At 39.2% G+C, this 25520-nt stretch overlaps 1 protein-coding gene across 1 annotated transcript; it reads left to right on the forward strand.

The window, feature by feature from the left end:
* The first annotated feature begins 842 nt into the window (after positions 1 to 842).
* On the forward strand, positions 843 to 24087 carry ZDHHC20 (zinc finger, DHHC-type containing 20). The gene is made up of 12 exons (XM_008942769.1): positions 843 to 897; positions 5225 to 5319; positions 8922 to 9042; positions 10412 to 10481; positions 11654 to 11686; positions 12494 to 12614; positions 18150 to 18282; positions 19851 to 19977; positions 21227 to 21316; positions 22433 to 22548; positions 22934 to 23011; positions 23736 to 24087. The coding sequence occupies exons 2-11, from the start codon at positions 5260 to 5262 to the stop codon at positions 22969 to 22971; spliced, it is 909 nt and encodes a 302-aa protein (XP_008941017.1). The 5' UTR covers positions 843 to 897; positions 5225 to 5259; the 3' UTR covers positions 22972 to 23011; positions 23736 to 24087.
* Positions 24088 to 25520: the final 1433 nt, after the last annotated feature.

Below are 25520 nucleotides of genomic sequence, written 5' to 3' on the forward strand. Positions count from 1 at the left end.
ACCAAAAACTATTCCATTAACTTCATAGGGCTTCCATGGACAGACAGAGGATGCCAAGTGGATAGCTTAAGAAAGGGGGAGAAATTTAAAAAAAGAAAAATAAGACAAACCTACACCGCACAAAAACAAACAAAACAAACAAAAAATACCACCAGGCAATCAAAAACACATCTCTGAAAAAAAAGAGGTCATCTGTTCAGCATCTTACCTGAACTGTTCAATGAAGTGTGAAGGTTTTGGAGAAGCCTGAGGGAAGGATGTACTACTACTAGTCAGGCAGTATATACAAGGTAGATTTGGACAATAGATTCGGCTGTTGGGATAAAAGGAGATTAGGATGTAGGAGAGAAGGAAGTGGAGAGGTTTTAACTATGTCTCAGGAGTTCAGGTTAGGGGGAAAAAGTCAAAATAGCATGTGACAGGAAGAGAAAAAGGGTAGCGAAAAGCTAAGAGTGGGAAGTAGGTTACATGTAACAGTTTCACAGGGACTTCTGTAAGAACTTTTTTAATTTCATTTTCTGCTTTCCAGTGGTACATGTGTTGGCCTAGTTGTTGACTCAGGAAACTTTACTAGGTGCATACCTGAAGAGGAGTATGCATAAATTAGGATATAATTAATGTCTGCAAAAAGGAGTGTGCTTGCTTGGTTAGCACAGGGAACTGGATCTCTTCAGCTCTTCCACTGACTCACCGAGCCTCAAGAGCTGGCAGGAGGAATACTGACTCCTGTTCTACCCCAGAGCAGGGTAGGGAGGCTCTACTAACACCTGAAGTATGCTTTGGGACAAGTCAGTTATCTCATGTGTCTCACTTGTAGCCAAACGTTTGATTCAGTGTGGACTTACCATATCTTTTTTTTTTTTCTTCCAGTTACCATTTCTTCAACTGCAGAAAAAGGTAATTTTTTTTTAAGATGTGAATAGTTTTGTTGCATGCAAGTCTTCTGGGACATAGACATTAACATGCTCCTTTATTTGTATGCTCTGTGTAGTGAGTCAATTAGTGCTAAGAAACAAGGTAAATATTGTGAGATTGGACCTGGTTAGCTTCTAGAACCACAAGCCTAGGGTGATGACAAGACCTGTGAGTAACACAGCTATGATTTAGGTTTGCAAATATTTTTAAATAAGTACCTTCTAAGAGCAGAAAGCGAGAAGGAACTGTAGCAGATCCACAAGTCCATTTTCTGTTTATTCCTGAACACACCCTGTGACCTGAAAGACTTCTGGAGGAGGAATAATTGTTCTATTGCTTGCTGTTTTCCAGACAGTTCTGAGGAATTTGGTAAGCTGTTCTTTAAGACTGGTTAGAACTATGCAAAACACAAAGGCACATTACAATTTTAAATTTTCAGGTCAAGTGGTTAAGGCCTTGTTTTTGACAGACTTTACTGAAGTCTTCACATTGTCTTGAGCAAGTGTAATGCTACAGTGGGTAGTACTTACAGAGATACAAACTGACCCAAACCATTCCAGCATTCTTGCTCTGCCATTTCTTTTAATTGTGAACAAAAAACAGTGTAAAGGATGATTCAATTCCAGGAGTTCAAAATACATCTTTTTACAGAATTTTTTTTTTTTTTTTTTAAAAAAATACAAAATATTGATGGGATAATTGTTTGGGAGTTCATTTCAGCTTATGGGGGGAAGTGAGTGGTAGATTAAGTGCAGATTTGCATTTTGACTGTCCACAGAGGGATGTCTTCAGTATGTGAGACCACTGGTAAGAGGCTCTCTCATCTCTTACATATTTTTGCAAAAGAGCATAGAATTTGAAGCTAGACTAACAATTTTATTCCTGATGGGGAACATCCAGGGGAACACGGTGTGAAAGGAAAGAACCTTGATGGACTCTGTCCCCTTTCATCTTCTAATGAAGAGGTGAAAGAGGGAGAAAATCTCCAAAATCAACTTTAAGCTGTAAGATGGGAGCTGTGTTTTACTCTGAGTTTGTACATCACATTGCACAGCTGAGCATCACCTAGACTTCACAAACTTCTGCAGAGGGCTGCTGTACTTTATTGTTGACCTGGATATGCATAAAGCTAAGCTTTCCAGTTTCTTCCAGGAAGACAAGAGCCATGTCTCAGTTAAGGAAACCTGGCAGAGCAATGGTGGTGTTGCATAGTCAGATCTCTGGCTTTAAAACAAACAGGGTACCTGTCTGACTGAAGCAGGTGCTCTTAAATCTAACAAAGAAGAAAAATGCTTGATTAATTAATAAGGACCTGACTGTTAGGCTTTTCATTTGCCACCTGCATGCTGCTTGCACCTTCAATTCTAAGCATGTCATAGTAATCCTGTATGCATGACTTTCTTTACCAGGGAAGTTGACCATAAAATGAGATGGGAAGTCTTTTTTCATTTGAAATGAACGCTATTGGAAGCTTTATAAAATTCCTGTAAAGTAACTCACAATAGCCAAAAATAACATCAGAACAGTCAGAAGGCCAGGGTATCAGTAATGTTGCTGTATAAGTTAATTATGTGTGTCTGAGCAAATATATTTTATTCTGTATTTCAGTGTACTGTGTTCAAATCCTTTTACTCCAGTACTTCATTAGAATTTTTGATTAAATTAGTGGTGATTTCTTCACCCCATTAAGGCTAATTATTTCTTTGTAATTTTGTGTTCTTGTCTAGATTTATATCAATTAGGATAGGGGAATAAAATAACTCTGATTCTTTCAATTTTTTAACAGTGTAATGTAATTCTCTTTTACATTATTACCTCTCTGTAATCTGACTTTGTCTTGGAAGTAGTATTAAAAATTATTCAGAAAAGGATGTTAAGGGCAAATCTTGGGAGGGCTTAGCATATTTTAAGAGGATTCTAAGAGCATGTCTTAAGACATTGTCCTTCTGAGGGCATAAAACATGGTCTAATGTGCATCAGTGCCTTTAAGAGAAGTGACTTCACTTGGTCAGAGCATGGCACCAGGAATCCTGGATTCTCTCAGTTTATCCAGGACTTCTTCATGCCTCTGAGTCTGGCTAAACTGACAGATATTTGGGCTTGAGGTTTTTGTCGTATTTTCCATCTAGCTTGTGATTACAAGGAAATGATCTGAATAGGAATGAGGCTGGTTTATATTTGCGCTGGAAGCTGATGCAAGATACTTCAGGGAGTAGTCTGCAGAGGAGATACTGCTACCCAAAACATGGGTAGATGGACTGGCAAAGTAAAGCCATCTAAAATGGTATCTTCCCTCCCTTTGATTTCCTGGGGAGCACTTTCAGGACAGATACCTGTAATTGTAGTAGGAATGGCAGCAGAGGAGTGGGAGAAGCAGCGAGAATTTGTTGGATGCACAGCCCAGATGGGCTGCCAATTGCAGGCTCTTTCTCCTCTAGACTGGGCAGTGCCTATTACTGGAAGAGCTGTGGGAGCCTTGCTCTTTCTTGAGTTGCTCCAGTTTGGCTACTGAGGACAGGCCCTTGGCTTTTAGTGATAGTGATAGATTCCAAGATCTCAGTTACTGCAAAAATGCAAGAGCATTTTAGCAGCTGCCTCTTCCCAGTAAATACTGGTAGCACTGGCACTGATCTGTGCATTTGCTGCAGTCAGCCTTGGTGTCTGTGTGGTGTTGGGGCATTTACAGCCTGTGACAAGACTTTGAGGTCCTGCTGTCTGAAGTATTGTGTGTGCAGTAAAAATAATCCTTCAAAAGAATCTGAATTCTGGGGGTGATTTTTATGAATGGAATAAAACAAAGGCTGTTTACTGTGTAAGTTAGTTGTGCTGTGCCCTGCCCTTCCCTGTATCTCGTTTCCTCTTTCCTTCTATTCAGTTCCTCTCTTCTCCCCTAGAGTTCTGGTCTGTGCAGCTGATTCCACTCCAATTTTGTGTCCATTTCTCCTCTTTTCCAGTTTTCTCACATTTTAATTGCTTGACTGCATTATGTTTGAATGTGTATAGTATGCTTTTAATAAAAGATGATTTCTAATTATTCAGTGCCTAGTACAGTGATGCATGAGTTCTTTCCTATCAGGGTGAGAATTTTAGGATAGCTTTAGAAAAGGGCTTCCTTTTTTGCATTTCTCATCAGCCCCACAGCTGAAGATTTGCCAAATCTGTCTATAAGGTTGGAGGAGTCGGAGGCAAAGGTAAAAAGCATAATTCTCTGAAGAAAGATCCAATATAGTTTTTCTGCCTGCAACAAGCAATTAAAATCCTGAAAGGGGATAAAGTGAGACCACATCTTCTGTGACTGTGCACAAGCATTTTCTGAGCTGTTGGAAGTTCCCAAAGTTTCCAAGCCTGTTCTGCCATCCATGAAGTACATCATGTGGCTTCTTAAAGGGGCTCTCTTTATGTGTACAGGAAAGTAGATAGTTTCCTTCTTCCTGCAACTGTAGTTAATATAAGTGAAGATAATGCAAATATTTAGTATGACTTCTTTTCCAAGGTTTGCTGTTCTGACATGACTGATCTGTTTCCTCCTGACAAGTGATAAAAGAAACCGTTAGAGGAAGGAAGAAAGCTTCCTGGGTCACAAGGTCTGGGTATCTGGTCCTCAGGGCAACATTGATAAATTGATTGAGCTCCCTAATAAAGGCTTCTACTTTTTGGTGCCGCTAGGACTTTAGTAGCAGGACTCTTCCAAATTATATTTCTCTGATTTGAAAGAAGGTAATTGGACAATTTTTAACGCTCAGCTAGCTCTCATCTTGGAAGTGCAGTGCTCTCCAGAGCCATGGTTTGGAGTTCTTTCTGTCATCGATGACCAGTGCCTTCTACGATGGAACGATACCATGCTGTTTTTATTGAAGAAGTTAAACTGAATTCTGTAGGTCAATTATCAAATACTTTACTATGATCTAGAATGGAATTGTAGCATCTTTTTCCAGAAAGTATAGTTACATGCCACAGGTGAAGCTGTGTTCAGTTCTGTTTTTTTGTTGTGGTTTGATGGGGGGGGGATTGTTGGTTTTTTTTTATTTGCTTGTTTTGGTTTTTTTTTTCCTTCAAAGTCTCTTTTGGAATTGTACATAAAAGCGTATCATTTCCTTGATGAATAGCAGCCATCACATTTGACGATGGGTGTGTGTTTGTTTAAAGTGAGCACTCCTAGAGTGCTAAGTCCTCCCAGGGAAAAGAGTTTTTCATATCTTTTAATTTCATCAGGTGATTCACAGCATAGTAGTTTAGCACTCATCAAAGATCAGGGATTTTATTTCTTTTCAACTATATTGACTAAACATTTATTTGTATTTTATTGCAGTAATCTACCTTGTGATTTTTCATCTATCATTTGCAATGTTTGTGTGGTCCTATTGGAAGACAATTTTCACATCTCCTGCATCGCCCTCTCATGAGGTAACTATAATGTTAGGAAAATCTCAGTGCCTTTTTTATAAATAGCTGAACTGTTTTCAGTGATGAGGCTTGTTAGCAGTGCCGCATGATTGACCTTTCCCTTCTCATTATCTAAAATAGAACAGCATGACAGTGTATCGTGAATGAAAATGGTTGAGTTGGTCTCAAGATACTGTATACTTTGTGTAATGACATTTCCTTACACAATGTGTGTTTATTTCATCACAAGTTTGACAGGCATGTACAGTGCTTTGCTATGAGGTAGCTTGCTTGAAACCTGGAATTTCTAAAATTGATAAATCAAACACAGTGACAACATTTTTATATTTTCGTTTTAGGCAGTTTTGACCTTTCTTTGGGTAAAAAAATAGTAATGCAGTGTATACTCAGCCTGGAGGACTGAGCCACTTAATAGTAAGTCAGGTGTTAAAGTTTTGGGACAATTGAGAAGTGAATATATAAAGGGTTATATAACAGAAAAAGAAAGCATGATCACTGTAAGAAGTTTTGGGTTGAAAAAGAGCAGTATTAATTGCAATGTCTGAGATGGATTACGTTGTTTTCTATTTTCTCTAAGGAGTGAGTATATAAGGATTAAATACTGGCACCAAATTTAAACTACTTCCCCTCCCTTCCTTGGTTTTATGAAGCTTTTAAATTGGCTGAGCTGTTTGAGGCTCTGACTGCTCTGTGGGGGTTGAATTTATATTCTATTTTCTGCAAGTCTGACTTTCTGTGCTAATGTCAATTTTAAACATTTTTGAAGAGTTAAGATCGTGCTTCTAAGGAAAAGCAAACACTGCTCTGCAGTGCTTAATTATGGCTTAGAGATCTGTATCTTAAAGCCACAGAATATAAAGTGGAAAAAAACCTGAAGACTGTTCTGCTGTTTAGCTAAGCAAAAAGAGTAGTACTGAATTGTTAAACCTAAAAATTCAAAGGGACTGCTCTTCAGGGCAGTTGGTTTTAGCTTCATCTGGGATGGTTCTGCAGGAAAATGATAAGGTTAAGCAAATTAGCTAGTTAAAATGTGGTTGGAGCTGCATTATTCCAGGTTTTGTAAAGCCATATGAACTAGAGCTGCTCGTAAAGCTAATGCCTAGTAACTTGTCCTGTCTACTTGGATTCTTCAGTAATAGAAAACTTATTCTCACAGTGCTTATCCTTTAGTTACAGTAACGTTTTAGCAAACTTTTCACATTCAGCACGTGAAAGGGATGGCTTGGGCATATGACATGTAATGAGTATTTCTTATATCAGGTGTGAGGGTAGATCACATTTAATACAATTTTCTTCTACAGCTAGCTTTAAAAAGGAAAAAAAACAAACAAACAAACAAACAACACACGTCAACAAAAAACAGCAAAAGCGCATACACCAAAAAAAAAAAAAAAAAAAAAAAACCAAAACACAAAAATTAACCAAACAAAACCACCCACCACCACTTTTACTTTCGCTGGGCAAGTCCCTTCTGTTCTTGTACCAGCAAGTGATCTATGCTGGCTATACTTAAAAACAAAGCCTGACTTCAGAACCTCACCACTGTATGAGTGTAAACATATATATTTTTAGTCATTCAAATTAGTGATTCTTGCAAAACAAATAGCATCCTGTGATCTTACTGTTGAACTAAAAAAAAGGTTCTGCAGCTGCTGTTGTCTTAGTGTAATCCCTCCACATTTGTCACAAGGAAGAACAATCAACATTATGCAAGATCCAGAAAGAGGAAGGAAACAAAGGGACTCTTTCTGTTTTCAGTAAGAACTGCTGGAACCTCACTGGAAATTCTGCTTGCTGTGTGGTAACAGACATCTTTTGATGGCTTTGAACATATCCTGCCATTGTCCAAAGATACTGTTGTCTCATGGCCCTATTAATTTCTGAAATTAGAACAAAAATATAGCTCTTCAGAAAACCAAAATCCTAGCTAGGATTTTTGGAGTAATGTTATCGTTACTTGGACAAATTAAAGTTTTAAATCTTGTGAGTTAGTTCCTTTTCTGTGCATTAATGATTTGGCACAGAAATGTCATCTAGAAGTAGTATTTCATGTTTAATGCAACCTCTGCCTGATTACAGGTCATGGTGACAGGCATTGGGTCACCTAGCAGACTCACAAGGGCAGTAGGGAGGAAAGCATTCTGCACCAGTGTTTGATGGCATGATGTTTCCTATCTGTCTTAAGCTTATGATGTGAGCATCTCCAGTTCTCATATGCGTGTAAATTTCTATTTTAGAGATTAGGATTTAAAAAATAGGTCAAACTCCTGGTGATGACTGAAATGTTAAACTTTAATTTCACCCTTCACGTAGTTTAATCCTAGTTTCCAATTATTTAGAAGGGTGAACATGAACGTGTTTCAGGTTTCCCCCTTGAATGGTGGGTAGACTCAATAAGTGGGGTGATACTGTAATATCACAGGAGGTTTAACTAGGTTCTGTAAGATAGGAGGCAACTTGTTTGCTTTCAGGGTTAAAAAGTAACACAAATTGCAGAAATGTCTTACTGCCTCCTCCTTTCTTGAAGTGGAGTTTTCATTGTTGCTTGCCAACTGTAATCCAAAAGGAAAAAGTACAGGATGAGAGGAAAATCCACGTGAGCTAATCATATACATATTCTTGGTAGAAAAATATGGTCACATTAAACCACACTAAGCCAATTTTTGTTCTGCTGCACACAGCATTTTTCCACTCATTACTATGAATACTTTGTCTATGTGTGCTCATAAAAAGGGCTCCTATACTCCATGCAGAAGGCTCAGAGTTTAAAAGTGCTTTGGAACAGAAAAACGCCAAAGGAAGTAGTGAGCTTAGCCCCCCACTCCACAGGGTCTTTTCAGCACACTGGGTTTTGTAGAGCTTAATGGTAAAGCTCATCATTTCAGCTGATGCCGAACTAAGAGTTTCACAAGTGAGTAAAAGCTCTCCAGGATCTTTGGGTAAAGCTTTACAGTTCAGTGAGGCTTCAACAGGAATGGTCCTCATGCTTTACTCAGAGTTTTAACTCTCTCTCAAGCTGTACAGGCTTTGATGAAATTGCTTTCAATACAGCTCATGGATTTTGAGACTAATCCTGACCACTCCCAAGGAAAAACTCCAGTTAAATGCTTTTCAACTTCTGTGCTTAAACCGTGAGGCCCACCCCCCTTTCCCCCTCCTTTTTTTTTTTTTTTTTCCCCCCACCCCTTTCTTGTTTGTGCTCTTCAGTCAGAGACAGGAAGTGGAATAAGAACTTTAGTGCCCTGTGACAGCGAAGGACTGTTGTACCTTGTTCAGAGATCAATTAATTTACACTTATTAGGAATTGAAGGAAAGATTGTGCCTTCTTAAAATTCCTCTGAGTCTCTGTTTTCTTCTGTGTTGAAGAGAAAATGCTATAGATAAGGAAGCAGAGACAGAGATTTTCTGTAAAATATGCCCAGGGCCATCATGGAGTTTTAAGGTTCTTCAGTAATTCCTGTAGCATTCTTTTTTTTTTTTTTTTTAATGTGTTTTTTTTGGGGTCAGTGGGTGGAGGTTGTCCAGAGACAAAGGATCTTGGAGCTTGACTAGCACACATAAGTAATCTCTTCCTGTTCTGCCATTTTCTTCCTCCTACCTAGTTCTGCTTATCAAAAGCTGATAAAGAACAATATGAAAAAGAGGAGAGACCAGAATCCCAGCAGGAGATTTTGAGAAGAGCTGCTAAAGACTTGCCTATCTATACGACAACAGCATCGGGAGGTGAGGTATAAGGATAATTCAGTGCTCCTGAAGCTGCTAGTTTAATTCAGTGAAATTCATTTGATGTCACTGACTGAACAATCTATTAAGCGCATATTGCAACGGCCATGACCTTATTTTGTAATTTCTTTGGGCAAGTTTCCCACCCTCCACCCCCCCCAAGAGAAACTGGAGTCCTTTGTCTGGGGATCTTAACATGTAGCCAGTATTTGGAATAAAAAAAGAAAACAAACTCTTCTAACAAGCAGAGAGATTACAATGTTTAATTGTGGCTATAAAAAATAATTGCAGCAAAGAAATATAGCTAATAGAAAATTAAACTTTTTACTCAATTTTATAATCATTTATATCCCCTTTCAGTCTTCTTTTTTTGAGCTGTATCAGATCAGCAGGAGGTGAAACATCATACTTAAGGCTAGAATTTAAGAACGAATAAATGTTGTTTCATTCCCATCTGTAATTCGATACAAAGTGAGTTATGGGCTATTTCTGTATTTGCCTTTAATGTGGATAGGGATTTTATTCAAATTTATATATGAATGATCTGTGAAACTGCTGTCTTTATACATATGTATATTCTTTAAAAATAAGGCAAAAAAAAAATCTAGCTTTAATGTGTGTATATATATCTGGTTTTCTTTCTTGAAACTAGCAACCTTGTAGAATTTTCCATAGAAAACCATAAACTACTTGGAATAACTGTTAACAAAGTTCACTGTGACTTTCCAAGCAAAGTCTAAGGACATGTGACTTTCTTGAATACAAGCCTTCCTTTAAGGGAGTCCCAGTCTTAAGTTCCTGGAGTGGTCTGGGAAGCTCTTTGCAGTTCTGCTTAGCTGTAGGTGTTGGCTTTCCTCCTCCTTTCAAACAGTCTGTGCTGATGTCTTATTTCCATTGAGAAGAGCCTGAAGGCTTGTTTAAAAATACCCAGAAAAGATGAGGAAAAGCTGATTTACTGAACAGTTTGCTAGATCACTATTTGCTGAAGAGACTGGAGAAAGCTAACACAGAAAGCTGGCTTGTTGGAAGAATGCCATTTCACAATAGTATGCCCAGGTACCCTGTCCAGAAGGAAGCAAGTGATGGACTGGTGCCAGAGGGTGAAGGATGGGAAGACTGGGAGGCGAGGGAGTAAATGGAAATGGACTCAGTATGGCTGTAATAGAGGAAGGTGTTTTAAATGCTTTCATATGTTACATTTCTGAAACTGAAAAGCAAATCTCATATGAGAATAGGCATATGAACACCTGTGTGAATAGGTGTGCCTGGGAGGGCAGGAAGCTCTTTAAGATTTGGTTCATGTTAAGGGGGAGAATCTTTGTCAACTGCAGAGAGTTCTAATGCCCTGACCCTTGCCACTTGAATGCAGCTATCAGATACTGCGATCGATGCCAGCTAATCAAACCTGACCGCTGCCACCATTGTTCTTCATGTGACATGTAAGTTACTGAATCTGAAACGATGGATTTTCTCTCTACTGCAGTCGCTTCAGTTTGTTCACGTCTTCAGTGTGTCAGCCCTTGCATAACTGGACATTTTACTGTTTGTTCCTCTCTCAGACCCTCAGTACCTGAATTTCATGAAAGAGCAAAGTTCCTCCTGTTGGCGCAGGATACTATTGCAGCTCTATTGTCCAAAGTGACAAAATGTTTTAGGAAACCTGCTTGTAGCTGTGTAAAACTGTGCTTTTAAAAAAAAAAAAAAAAAAATTCAGCTATTGAAAATAAAGGCAGGTCTGAGATACCAGCACAAGCAAATGCTTATTATAGAACTCTCTTGTTGTATCTTGCTTTTGCAGCCTTGAAACAGGTGTGTCCTACTAATAATGCTAAAAATCTTATCTCGAAGATTGACAGTGGAATTTCATGCCTTAACCATTTCAAAGACATCACTGCTATCACCTAGCTTTTTTCTGAATCATCAGGGAAGTCAGTAAGGGCACTGAAGACTGAGGCTATGAATAAGACTTCAGTAGGCTGAGCTTGAGGAAGTCTGCTTAACTGAAGAACCTAATACACATCTATTGACTAAAATCATATTTAGTAGCAAATACAGTGAATATCTCTGTGTCTGAAATGTCTAGTATCTGGCCTTATACTAAAACTGGATGAAAATGACATGTGGACTATGCAGATTACCTACCCACTCTGCTGCTCTTTTTCTCAATTAGTTTTAAAAAACAAACAAGTGGCAAACAAAAAAAAAGGTGATAAAAGAACCCTAAGGTAGACTTAGTTGAAGTGAATGACAGGCTAACACACCTTAACCACACAACTCTGGAGGGTCCCTTGGATTTGTCTTATCTCAATGTGCACATAAAAACTAGCATGGCTTAATGAACCACTACATGGTGTTGTTAAGTAATGCTCCCCATGCTAATTTGAGAAACTTTCTTCATAACTCTTCTGAATCTCAGGTGGTCCTTCTGACTGAAAGGATGGTAGCTATAATACAGAGAATTGGTATGACTGAGAAGGACTTGAAAAAGATACAGTGAGGCTAAATACTTGAAAACAAACAAACAAAAAAAACCTACAAACCTGTAGGAGTTAAAAATGTGTCCTAGAAATAAAATGTCTTTTCCTCTGACTGATTAGAAATTCTCTTTCAGATGTGTACTCAAAATGGACCACCACTGTCCATGGTAAGTTTATAAAAACAAAAAAATCAGTATAATAATGAGTTAGATGCTGCTTCCAAAATGAAATTTTGAAGTAAAACTTGATTTTCACATAAATTCCTGAGGTTTTAGTATGTGAAAATAAATCTTGTTCCTAACATGAGTTTCAATGTAGGAGTTGTAGGCCTAGTAGCCCAAATTGTTCAATTTCTCCTCACGTGGAGAAACCCTGGTGTTAATAAGAGCTATGAGAAGTGGCATTTCTTTCTTTGGTTTAGTTTGGTGGTGGTACCAGGAGGAGAGATACCTGCCACACTGTGAAAGTCAGCTTTCAATTCTAGCTGATACAGAAGGCCCACTTAGTTTCTCTTCTGCAGTTTGTATTCACTGGTAGTCAGTAAAATATTACCTGTTGTCACTATGAAAATACTGCTGCCTGTAATTGGCCTGAAGGTGGTTTTGTAAGCAGAGCAAGTGCCACTGAACTGGCTGTTGGCTCGGATTATCTTCTGCATTGCCTGCAGTTAGTTCCTAGCGTGTGAGGCGCTTCCTCTGCAGGCTGCACGTCTCGTACGCTTTGCCAGCCCAGCTCCTGTCCTGTAGAACTTGGGGGGGGGGAGGAGAGGGGGACAAATTTATGTGAGGGGCCAAGGTCATTGGGAATGAGGAAAGAGACTTCATTCAAAATGGTGGCTTGAAATGCTAGTGCCAGACTGTTTTGGACATACCTCTGACATCATACACGTTATGCTCTGCAAAAGCTGAATGTATTGGGTTTTCTTTTATTTTTTGTATATCACAGTAACCTCTTTCTCTTTCCCCTCCTTCTAGGGTGAATAATTGTGTGGGATTTTCTAACTACAAATTCTTCCTTCTGTTTTTAATGCATTCCTTACTGTGCTGTCTGTTTGTTGCTGCTACAGTCTTGCAGTACTTCATAAAGTTTTGGACAGTAAGTTCTAAGGCTTTTTGTTGTTGTTCATTTGTTTAATCCTGCATGTGTTACTGGAGGCTGCATCAGCATGTTGTCACTCACCATTTACTCTGTTCCATAGTTCTTTACCATTAACAGCATCAATAAAAGTGACTGAAGCAGGAGAACTTTCCGAATATTAATGAATCAAATGTGGTATACTGCCCAAAGTATACCACATCTCTTAGGCTGTCAGTTCTCCCAGTTTGGGGGAAGAAGTTCTGATGAGGACACTATGCAGTTTCTCTGTTCCATCAGAATCAAGTGGCACAGCTCAGGTTTTTTTGGGAGTATTGGATGTAGATATAGAAAGAACTGCCCATGTTGAAAAACTACATGTGTATATGCATGTGTATGTATATACACACACATATATGTATAAAAATACTGACAAATGTGAAAAATATATATATATATAACAATTTTTGTGTCTCCCTAGATTTATCTTGTGGGTAGTATGCTACTACATAAGGTGGATTAATTCTTGGGAACTCAGCAAGCTCTGTTTTGGAGTCCCTACATAGGAGGGTCTGAACTTCATACTAGTGACTTTTACCAATCTGATACAGGTTGAATGCTAAGATATGTACAGTATTAGTGATACGCATCTTTCTTGCAACTATTATCAGTTGCCAAACAATCAATACTTACACACATCTTAGATTTATGTGAAAGGCAACCATCCTTGTATGTCAGTGTTCTATTCCTCCTATCAGTTTTGTTCCAGTCATTCTAGGTGGAACAGTGTCTTCTGGTGGTGTTCCCTTTCATCTCCCAAACCTTGTACTGTGCATTTCTGTCTCTAGGCAGAAGACCTAGTGTCACAATTCCCTCAGTTTCCATTCACTAGCATGATTCCTTCTAAGTGGAAGGATCCCCATCAGGTCTGTGGAAGGATCCCCATCAGGTCTGTGTAAGGAATTAACAGCACATTTCTTAGATGCTAGTTGCTGTCAGAGTAACTGGGAAAAGCAGTCGTTATCTGTAGTGATAGAAATAATCTTCAATGGAGCAAAAACATGTCACCGTGTCAGGGTAAGAGGAGCTTGGCTGTGTATTCAGAATAGCTGTTCTTTGAGACAGTTGCCATTAGACAGGTAAGATAGTGCAAAAAGCTTTTGTCCTGTTCATCTAAGCCTATGGGTCTGACCTGCTGAAGGATGATGTTTCTCTTAGGCCGTCAGTTCTGTATAGTGGCCTGACACTGCAGAACAAGGAACCGTGGGAACTGAGCTGTCAGAATTGTGAGAGATGAAAGACACAGATGTATTTATCAGTCATAGCTGTGACTTGACAGATACTTCAAATGAAATAGTCTGATTCTGCTGTTCTGTCTTACTTGACTGTACATAGTTAAATTTTTAATTTGTGAAATGTGCCTCCCCCAGACATCTGCCTGGCTGCTTTCCAGTGCTTTGTACACCATTTCTAATGGAACTGTTAGATGCTCTCTTACATATGTACCAGTCAGTGCTTGAGCAAAAAAAAGTGAATTTGCTTTGTCACCTCACTTCATAAGTGTTAGTGCAGCAAAAGTCTGGCGGACATGTGACCACAATGAACATTTAATACCAGCATTTGCAACAGGGCTCCTCTGAAGCCCCTCGGACACAATCTTGAGCTTGACCCTTGAGCAGAGGAAGTAAACTTAAGTGGGATTCTTATATATCTATTATTTGATATTTTTTGTTTGTTGTAATGATTTAGTTGTTAAAAATGCTTCCTGCAACCATGATCTACTTCTGAAATGTGACAATAGACAGCGTAGTTTTGTGCTTACACTTGTTGCTTTCACTTCCAGTTACTTCTAAGACAAAATCTGGTGATGACATGATCTTATCATTAGAGTAGGTTAATACTCTAATATACCACAAAGCTAATATTCCTCTGATCTTATAGACTGATTAAAGCAGAATTTCAGACAGAGGTGGCAGCACCATAATCATATGGGCTGGCAAAATTTAGCATGTCTCTAGTACATAAGATTTTAGGCAAGTGCAGCTGACTGCGGAACAGAGTCCTGGAAGCTTCTCTTCGCATCTGTCTGCAGATCAGAGCAGAGCACTGCTCCCACCTGCTGTCTGTAGGCTGCTGCAGTATATTGCTAATGCTCAGCTTTGTCTGCTACACCATCGGGCAGTTTACTGGTTTGATGTTTTCTCTTGAGGCTCTCTAGTTTCTCTTGGTTTTTCCCCACAGCTTGACTAACAGAAATGTTAGTGTACTTTCAGACAGTAGCGTTTCGTTTTGGCTTCCTTGTAGATGTTTTTCAGAGAAAGTGTGGAACAAACTCAAACTGCTGTTTATATCCAGTGTTGGGATGGAAGATGAACTGCTTCTTGGGGAGTGTAGCCTTGGTCACTTCAGAACTTGTAGCAACGCAGTTGTGAAGGTGTATGTGCTAGCTACTCAGATTTTAGCAATCCCTTCTGGTAATACTTGCACAGAGACAAGACACAGACACAGATACTTGCAGACATTGTGAGACATGCACACCTACTTCTTTTGCTGAAGGAAGTCTTTGTTTCCCACTTGCACACGCAAGACTTTTACGTAGGATCTTTCATGCTCTGTGCAGAAGTGCTGAAGAAAGGTGTTGATACTGTCCATACAGTGAACAACCACACTGGCTGTAAATGTTTACTGCAAGACTACACACTGATACAGATGTTAAAATCTGTTTTGTAGATGATGGGAAAAGTAATGACTCTTTTTTTATACTCATAATTACTTTTCCTGTACTTAAGAAATTTTTATTTCTACTTAGGAAGTAGTTAAAGATGAGCAGATAAAACCTCAGTTTAACCAGATGTATTTGACACATGCACCAGCACTGGCTGCACGCCCAGTCCTTGATGCCTTGTTTACACAGTGCATGGTGGTACTTCTCAGTGTCTGTCTGTATCTACTCTCAGGCTTGCTGCACCTCCTTCCCCTTGAAAGCCGTATATTTTCCAGATGCTTTCAGTGCCTTTCATTGTCTTCCAAATTATTGTGATTTTTTTCTGGATTTAAGTTAGACTGGGCGAGTAAAAGACAAATCAAGATCTGACAGCACTTTTCTTGTTGTGTTTTTTTTTGGTGACCTGACATACATTTAAATGACTGTATGCTTGTGAAATAGTTTGTAGGGGACTTTTCAGAACAATGATAGGCTGTCTGTAACATATGCTGAGTAGCCCAAATTTTAATGTGCAAATTGCTTCTTTTTGTAAGCTGTGCAGCTCTCCCACCTGCAAGTCTCTGCTTCTGTGCTGCTGCTGAACATAATGATTCTAAATAACTAAAGTCTGAAGTTTCGCTCTTTTCACATGCTGTGGCATGTGGATTGTCGCTAGCACAGAGTTGTGAATAAGCCTGTTACAGGTACTCGGATTACTGCCTGCCTGTCTCCAGAAAGAATTGGCATTTTTTGAAAGATGTTTCAGTTCTGCAACTGTCATTCAAGAACCTAAAACTAGTAGCTGAAACTGGGTAATCAGAAGAGGTAGATGCTCCCTGGGGATCATGCACATCCCTAGGTAACTGCTTGGGCTCTCCCTAGGCTTTCTGTGCAGATCAATGTAACTTAAAAGCCATACATTGGCTACAATAGATGAGTCAAGTGCTAGCATCTTAGCTAAGACAGCTAATACCACTCTTCAGGTATGAAGTTTGGAATTTAAAAGCTAATCTAAACTAATCTTTCCTGTTTCTTGCTTTATTTTCTGAAGTACTGATTCAATTTCAGATGTTACACTAAAGATACAGCCCACAAACATATCTCAGTACTGAAGGACATCAAGAAAAAGAAAAACTGTACTGATGTGTTATGAGTTCTTTGTTTTAAACAAAAAATTGTGCCCAAGATGGCAATTTTATTTTTTTTATGATTTTGACTGAAGGATTTTGTAATTTATAAACCATTGGCTTATAGCCCTGAAGTATTCTGGGCTTTTCTGACCTTATGAATAGTTTCATTATATTCTCATAAACATTACTTGTGATGGAAACAATTAGCAAAGAAGGTACCTGGTGCAGTCATGCTGTTCAAGCCGAGGAACCACTTGAAAGCAATCCAGCCACAATCTGAATAGCAGTGCTCCTATGCTGCAGCAGGAAACACCATGCCTTGGAAGTCAGTAGTGTGCTCTCATGTACTCTCCTCCGCTCTCTTGGAGAGGAGGGGCTAAGGCTGCTGATGGGCACTGGAACTTGGCACATCCAAGAGCACTTGTGCACACCAACCATTTTGTTCTTAACAAAGCCTGTGCTGTTTTCAAACACTTTGTCTTAACACAATACTAGTTTTTAATAAATTGTCTTTGTTTGCGCAAAGCTTTGCCATGGGAAAGCTGCAGAGAATTGTCCACAGGTAATATCCAATATTGCTGTAATTATTTAAATACTGTTCCTACTATAATTTTTCAAATCCAGTTGTTCACGGTGGGTGTTAACACCATCATATATGGGAGGAGACTTGCAATCTCCTGCCTATGAGTATAGGCAGTGTACAGGGACGTAGATATACCTATATGCACTTGACTTTAATTGAAATATGTTCTAGCCTGAAAAAAAAAAATCAGCCTTAGATAAATAGGTATACTGAATGAGCTAATGGAAAAAGTAATGGCAAATGCTAACTAAACAGCTGAATAAAAATAGCCTCTCTGCTTTCATAGTGCTGTTAAAGGTCAGCTACTTAAAAGTACTGTGATTTTGAGGATATAGAACTGGAATAGTATTGTTACAAATCCCATTGGCCTCTTGAAAGTTTAAGCCTAAAGATAGTTGGGCTTGGGGGTGGAATCCACTACCCATTATGGGCGGGATGTTATTTTTTATATGGTGGCGGTACTGAAATCGTTGTTATTCATGTAGATCTTCTAGCGAATCATTCCTGCCTGGTCAGACGTGGCAAATTTGGTTGGTTAGGTACATGCTGGCTGTTGCCTAAACCTTAGAGATCATCAAAAATTGAAGACGTGCCCCAGGTCTTGTCCAGGAGTTGTGCAGTCTTGCAGACACAATATGACAGCCATTTCCCTTCTACGTTCCTTGAACCAGTTCAAAAGCAGGTTCAGTATTATTAACATTGTCAGGAAAGGGTTTGGATGTTTTTGTTGTATTTTCTTCCCATTGAAGAAAGTGATTTTTGGACGTGTTTTTTGCAAGTCTCCTTGGTCCTGGCTGCACAGTTGACATTTTTTAGTATAGGATTTATTTTTTTTTCCTTGCCCCCTGCTGTGCATATACAAGCTAACAAATGAATGTACACAGTGATGATACTAACCTCAGGTGGAAGGGGTGCCCACCAGCTTTAAACCAGTTTGACATGAGATGAAAGCTGGGTTTGTACCTTTTCTTTTTTTTCTTTTTGTGAAAAGTGAGGTGTTATATATATGCCATATATATATATATGCCTTACAGAAGCCTTTTATACATATAAGGCTGGGCATGGCAGAAAATGTTGAGGGACAATACTGCATTAGTAGCTAGAAAGTGTTACCATATTAATCTCTTTCTCTCTTTCAGATTGAATTGCGAGATGCCCATGCAAAATTCCACGTGCTATTCCTTTTCTTTGTGGCAGCCATGTTCTTCATCAGCATACTGTCACTCTTCAGCTACCACTGCTGGCTAGTTGGCAAAAACAGATCAACCATAGGTCAGTTAACTGAAATATGAAACTGTTCCTTGTACAGAAAGCCAGCAAGCTGATGAGAACCTGAGGCCTACAAAATATACCATCACATATAAATGGAATTTTTAAATGTTTTGTAATCGTATTTGCTAAAAGTAATTAAAGGTGAAATGTATAGGAAAATTAAGCATGTTTAAGGGCCCTCTGCTAGCCAAGCCTTTGGGTTCATGATGAATGTTTCATTTGTTTTGTTTGCATTTTTGAGATCTCTGAGACACTATGCACTTCTGTTGCACTTTTATGGAGTTTTCAGTAACACAGGTGGTACTTGCAGGTAACCCTCTTGTTCCAGTGCTTTGAGTAGCTGAGTGGCCCAACCAAAATGAAGGTTCTACTGTATGTGAACATACTACATGAACTACATTCAAAAGAGTATTCCTAAATCCTGTGAAATAAAATGGATCTCACTATTAGGAAGTGGCTTGTAAGAGTAGTGTGATAAAAATGGAAACACTTGTGCGCGTTTGCTAAATAATAAAATAGAATCCAGTAATTTCTGTGCCTAAATGCTTTAAATGGCAGTGACAAGCATAAGCAAGTTACAGGCATTAGTTAAAATATCTGAAGTTCATGCCAAAGTGGTTTTGAAAGTGTTTTTTTGTACGGTGAGGCAGGACAGGGACTGGTGGGTATTTCCACAACTAAGTCAAAATCTTAAGCCATTCAGTGAAAGTTAAATTTCTGTCCTCAAAAATAAGTGTTGATTAAACATCAAATAGTTTTCCACTTGCTAGAACTTTTTGATGGAGGAAAAGGAATTTTTTTGTTGCTTTACAGGAGGGGTTTCTGAATCCTTCTGACATATCTACATCTTAGGATTATTCACAGTCTCTTTAGCTTTAAAGAAAATTTTAACACACTTCTTGCCCAAAAGTTAGTGGTCATAATTGGCAACACAGTCAGTACTTTATTTAGCTTCTGGATCATGATTGTAAAAAAAGACAAGCTGTTTGTAGAGAGAGACCAGTGAGTCTTCTTGGTTCTTGCCAAGGGTGTAACCAGACTGACTAGAGAACTAATGGTGTTTTGCTGTAGTTCATGGTGTCTGTGTATAGTTCATGGTGTCTGTGTTTATAATGTGATAGATCTCGTCCTTCTTTGATACCATAGGATGCTCGTAATTCAACTTCGTGCCTTGACAGAAGTGGAAAAAGCTATCCTGTGTGGGTTTAGGTCCAGTAGTGCTTATGGTAAATTGCTTCTGGAAGAGGAAGTCTTCTGCTCAAAGAATGAAGGATGTGGAATCTTTGGGATGCTGACAGTGCTTAGCTCTGTGTTAGACCTTATTTTAAATATAAAGTGAGGAAAGTGACTGTTCTGCTTATGTGATTGGCTTACTTTTTGTTGTTAACCCTGTGATTATTTTTTTATGCTGATTACTGGATTACTTTTTCCCTTCCCATAACACACATCAAGATTGTCTCAGTTGCCCAACACACTTGTTTTCACAATAGAGAAGTTCATGTCTGTTTATTCATCTTCCCCAACTCCTTATAACTTTAGAGATACTACAACGTGTCTTTCTTTTACAGAAACATTCCGTGCACCCACATTTCGAAATGGCCCTGATAAAAATGGCTTTTCTCTTGGATGCAGCAAAAATCTGAGGGAAGTTTTTGGAGATGAGAAGAAGTATTGGCTACTCCCTATCTTTACCAGGTATTCAGTCTGAATGGGAATGAATTGGGGAATATATTGATACTACAACTTTCACTTTGCTTCCCCTTCTCCTAAAAAGTAAAGCACAACTGAAAAGCTAACTTACAAATCCTGTGTTACAAATACTGGTGTAAGGAAAACATGCAGGAGAAAACTGACCAAACTCAGGAGTTTCATTCAAAGACAAGGTCCTTGTTGACAAGGGCCTTATAATACGGAAGTTTGGAAAACTTTGAGAAGAGTATTTTGGAATTCGTACACCTTCTGGTGGTAGCATTAGTGTATGATTGTACAGCAGAAATCAACAACTCAGAGGACATCCAAATGCTTGAACTTAAGCTGCATTGAAACAGCTTCAGTGTAAAAACACCCCCTCTTACCCCTAAAAAAACTTGACAGCTTTCCTTTTGCTGTAGATGGCAGTTTCAGTATTGAAAGCTGCTTGAGAGAGTGCATGTAAATAAGCAGCAGTGCAAGAAAAATTCTGATGTAGTGCAAAATACTGGTTTTAAAACTTCGCCTGAGCCAGTGTTAGGGAGCTGCAGACAAACATCAGAAGCTTGATGAAGCAGGACTGACCTTCTGCCCACTCCCACCACTCCCAAAAGTCAGCAGATGGCAAAAGTAGGAGCTTGTATTTCAACATTGCTTTTGGAGGGTTGTGTATCAGTGAGCCCATTTGTGAATCTGAAGTCTGGTAGCAAACAGCAGAGGTAAAAACAAGATCTTCAGCTGCCTCAGCTGTTTTACTGTGCTTAAAGACAGAAGCTGTATTGTAGATAGAGCAGTCTGTTTTGCCACCGCATTTTACCCTGAATAACTTGCTTTCAAAGATGGCTTAGCTGACCTCAAAATAATGGGCAGAGGGGAAAGCATAGCCACCAGAATATTATTTATGCTGAAACTTCTGGGTCTGTAAATACCAGATTGCCTGACTATGTGTGCACAGTGGTTTGGGGAAAGACTAAGGCTACAGTCTCCAGAAACACAAGTGATGCTTGTGAAATACATAGAGTAGGGCTGTGCTCAGCAATCCATCCTGAGTGTTAGGGTGGGAATCACTTCAGCTCCAAGACTGAATTAACTGATCATCTGGCTTAGTGGTAGAACTGCCTTGCATAAAGCTGGAGTTCAACACTGCACTCAAGTAGTGGATTCGAGCCTGTAGCGTTTGCCTTTTGTATGGGTGCTTGTTCAGTTCATTTAAGTCAACTACAAACAGTGATTTGAATCCTTGTTTCTGGTTTAGTTTGGGCGACGGGTGTAATTTTCCAACTCGTTTGGTGATTATGGATCCAGAACAACTTACTGTCTCAAGCCAAAATGAACCTGCCAAAAGGTAACTGTAGCATTTAAGACACTGATTTTTTACTGTTATGTACTTTATACAGAGAAAAAAATTGTTTTAGAATTATTTTTATATATATAGTGTTTTGTTTTGTTTTTTTTTTTACTTCTTGTTGTCTTCAGGGAAGGACAGAATGGATCAAGACAAAAAAAATAGTGCTGTTTGATTCAGGATGGCTGTTTCTTGGTTTTGCCCTGTAACAGGATATGGCTCTAAGGAAACAGTAATACAGAATGTAAGAGAGCTTACTGGCTCTTAACAACAGGCAAGTCCTAAGGGAGACTGAGTAATGGCCCATGGAAAAGAAAGTTTAAGATATCTTTTTGAATGAGAGGCAAGGCATTATTTGTGCTCCGTCTCCTCTACCATGCTTAAACAAGGGATGCTGAGCCACAGTTTGCAGGAGAGGTAGATCACTGTGGCTTTTGCTGGGGTTTAGTACTGGAGGGTTTTAGCTCCTTCCATTTTACCTCTCCGGATTTGCATGGTTTGTGTCTCCAGTGTATTTTCAGGAAGCTTCCTTTAGATTGAAAGATACAGGACTATGTGGAAGCTTCTGGGGGTGTTTACATGTGCCATTTTAGAAGTGCTCTGTATAGCTTGGTAAATCTGTAGCTGGAGGTTGTTGTCAATAGGTCACCTGAATTATCAGGTGTTGGAGTGTTTCAGAGGCAACACAGAGAAGAATTGCTTCCAGCGCAACACAGCCTGGCGGATTTACACAAGGGCAAGACCCTTGTACAAACAGCAGAGTATGCTTTGGCATTAGGAACGTGTTCAGCAGAAGGCCCTAGAGTTAGGTTGCTCTTCCAGACAGTACTTGTTAGGTTTTCTTTTTAGCTGTGTGGCAGCAGCATTGTTGTCAGTATGCCATTTCTTGGCTATCAATCTGCTTTTTTCCATTAGGACTGTGAGTGGCCTGTGTCAGGTGAGGGTTTAGACTAATGGCCGGAACAAACCTATAGGAGAATTTGGGCTGGAGGACCAAGGATCATTTCTTGTTGGCAGTGTAGGATTTTTCGTTTGCTTTGCCCTTAAGTAACTTCACTGCTGAAATAAGCAGCTACTGCTATTACAGAATTCCTGTTGACTTTGCTTCCTTTTCAGCCCCGGAGCCAATCAGTCCTTTCCCACTCGGCCACTCAGTGAATCACAAAATCGATTGCTAGCCAATGACAGTCAGTGGGTGGAGAGTGGCCCTGAAGAGGAGAATGTTAAAACAGGTTAGCTGGCACCACTCATGAGTCTGTGTTTTTGTTTATGGTGGGTTTCTCAATTTATTTTTTTTTCTTAGGGCCTAAAAATGCATTAGGAATTGGTTGGGGTAAAGTAGAAAAAAATTTGTCTCGTAGAATCAAGTTGGCATGTTTAGAAGTTAAGGCTAACTTGTGTCTCATGCTCTGCTCCGAAAGGAGTTAACTAAGGTAATGAATTGAAAATTGTCACTTTCACTGAGGGTTTTGGATCTTTTTACATTTATTTAGGGCAAGGAAGATATTTTTTCTAAAATAGGCACAACACAATAAATGTGCTTTCTGTTTTGAAGTGTTTGCTATTTGTTGTGCAAATCTTGAGAAAACACATAACTGAGACTCTCTCACATTTTAGGTGCAAAAAAGAATATTATAGTTTCATTGGAAAGCTGATCTCAGCTTATTACTAACCAACCATCTCAGTGAGAAACAGGTAAGACGAACGTAATTGTTTGCCATTTCTGTATATGTATGACTAAACAAAAATAGACATCTTGAAGTCAAAAGTCACTAGTCATGGAATGCAGAGGAGTCCTCTGATGTTGGATGAGTGAGAGAGAAGTCTAAAACTCAGAATGGCTGTCCAGAAGACAAGAATGGGAGTAATGCTGTAGTGCAGGAAACATGGGCTGGCTAGATCTGAGTCAGACTAATCCTGTAATTGAGGTGGAAGTGGGGAGTGCTGGATTTGTTACCTGACTAGCAAAAAGAATCTGATCTGCTAAACAGGCAGTTTCAGATTTCACAGATTATTCTAGAGACAAGAACACAATTTGCAAGAGAGAGCCAGTCCCCCAGCCAGCAGTTCCCCAGTCTCACCTAGGCAAATATAATTTGTCTCCCTATCAGTTTACTTAAAAATGAATGAGCAATTCTTGCCAGTCAAGGATCCAGGAGACTTCAGCCACAGGTGATGCATTGACTTGAGTACAGATAATCTTCTAAAATCTAAGAGGTTTAAAACAAAAACACCAAATTACGAAAACCCCATGCCTCCCAGAAGGCTAATTATGAGTTGAAGTTGCCTTAACTGCTCTCCTGAACTGGGAGTCTGAAAATCTCATTATTTAGCTGCATTCTTGTAATGCACTATGGTAAGGGTTTTTTTTTTCAGAGCTAATGATATAATTCCACTAATTACCTTTTTGTTTCACTAGGTTTCTACAACACATTTTGTGCTTGAATATTACTTAATTCTGTTTGGAAGAAGTTGATCAATAAAATATGGAACATGAACATTTTAGGAAGAGACAATTACAGTTTCTGCACAGTACAATGGATTCTTGTAAGCACTATTGCAGAGCAGGGAAGTTAAGACAGATGCCTTAAGATTCTCAACGTGCATTTATGCAACACTGAGTTATATACTGCTACCAAAGGGCCAAATCGTGAAGTGCCCTGCTGGGATGTACAAGGTCCAGAGTGGGAACTATGCATTTCTGTTATGCTGCAGTGGTGGGGGTACATCCTCCCTCCCCAGGGGCAAACTTCAATACCTTAGGCACTGCAGAATTCAATTCTGTAGCCAGTCTTCAGGGTACGGAAAGAAAGAAAGAAAGAAGGAAAAAAGAAAAAAAATTAAAGGAGAAAATTAAAAAGAAGAATCAACATAGAGCATGGCTGATGAGTCTGAAGTGCATCTATACATGGCTGAAATGACAGGTAATGGGGAAGAGACTGGATGTCTTCCCTCTTCCTCCTAACCAGTCTACCCCATGGTCATAGCTCTCCATGCCTTTCTGGACTGAGGATTCCTTCTACCTGTGCTTTGGAGCAAGGCAGTGCCAACAACGTGGAAGCCTTTTACTTGAGTGTTGCTTTTCTGCTATAGGATTGAGCCCCCTCATCATTTTAACTTGATTTATTTAACCATATCAAGAAAGCATTCAAAGAAGCAAAGTTGGGTTTTAGCTGAAAAAAAAAAAGCAGATTATTACTTTCAACAAGTGTCTCAGCATACCAGGAAAAGCCAGTCCAAAAAGGAATCGGCAATTGTTTTGTGTTCTGCTAATGTCTGCAGTGTTCTGTGTGAGACAGAATGGTAAAGTACCCCTGAGAAAAACCTTATTGCAGTTGTGTGTTGTTAGAAAATGGAACTAGAAGAGCCCTGCTTTTTCTATGGGACTCTTGATGGTTTATAAATGCTGTTTTATACTTTTGTTTTATCTTTTTAATAAAGGCACAAGTTTTTATTGGTTCTAAAGTACCATTTAAACAAGTATGTAGGAGAAAATTAGTGTTGGATCATAAATCTATGTTCACACTGAGAATTTGTGTGCTTTAGTCTGCCACTTTCAAGCCCAGTTTAAGTGATGCTGAGATTACGCGGGATTTGAGTGCTTTGTGCAGTGATGTACCTGTTCACAGAAGGCAAAATGTGTTCCCCGTGTGAGGAATAAGCTCAAGACCTGCAGCAAACGAGATGGGTTGTTTCCCCCCCACCTCCTCTGTAGAGAAGACTGCTAACTCATCTCTGTGTGCTGTTGGAATTTTGCACCAGGAGAAATGACAAGTATTTCTTGTCTGTACTGGTTCTGATGTTCAGCTGCTGATGATTACAAATAGATGTGAGCCCTTTTGATACAGACTGAAGGTAGTAGCAGTGTTGATCTGGACCGAAAGAACCTGTTTGATTTCTTGCCCAGACTGATTACTGCTTAAGTCAAATATGTTCATGATGGAGATATGAGCGTATCAAGTATACCTAAGGTTTAAAACAAGTATGTTTTTGTCTTTGGAAAGAATAATTTTTTCTTAATCTTCTAGAACAAGAACACTTTGAGAACCTATGACATGATTGGGTCACTGTTGGATGTTCTTGAGTCGGAAGTAATGGTCCAAACTGGCCTGTTTCATAAAAGTTGCAGAATGTTTCTTCAAACTTTGTACAAAAAATTTTGTGTTGGCTAATTTCAAGATTTACAGAAACACTTGCTACACAC

The sequence above is a fragment of the Merops nubicus genome, unplaced genomic scaffold, assembly GCF_000691845.1.
Source record: "Merops nubicus isolate BGI_N331 unplaced genomic scaffold, ASM69184v1 scaffold33546, whole genome shotgun sequence".
Taxonomy (NCBI): Eukaryota; Metazoa; Chordata; class Aves; order Coraciiformes; family Meropidae; genus Merops; species Merops nubicus.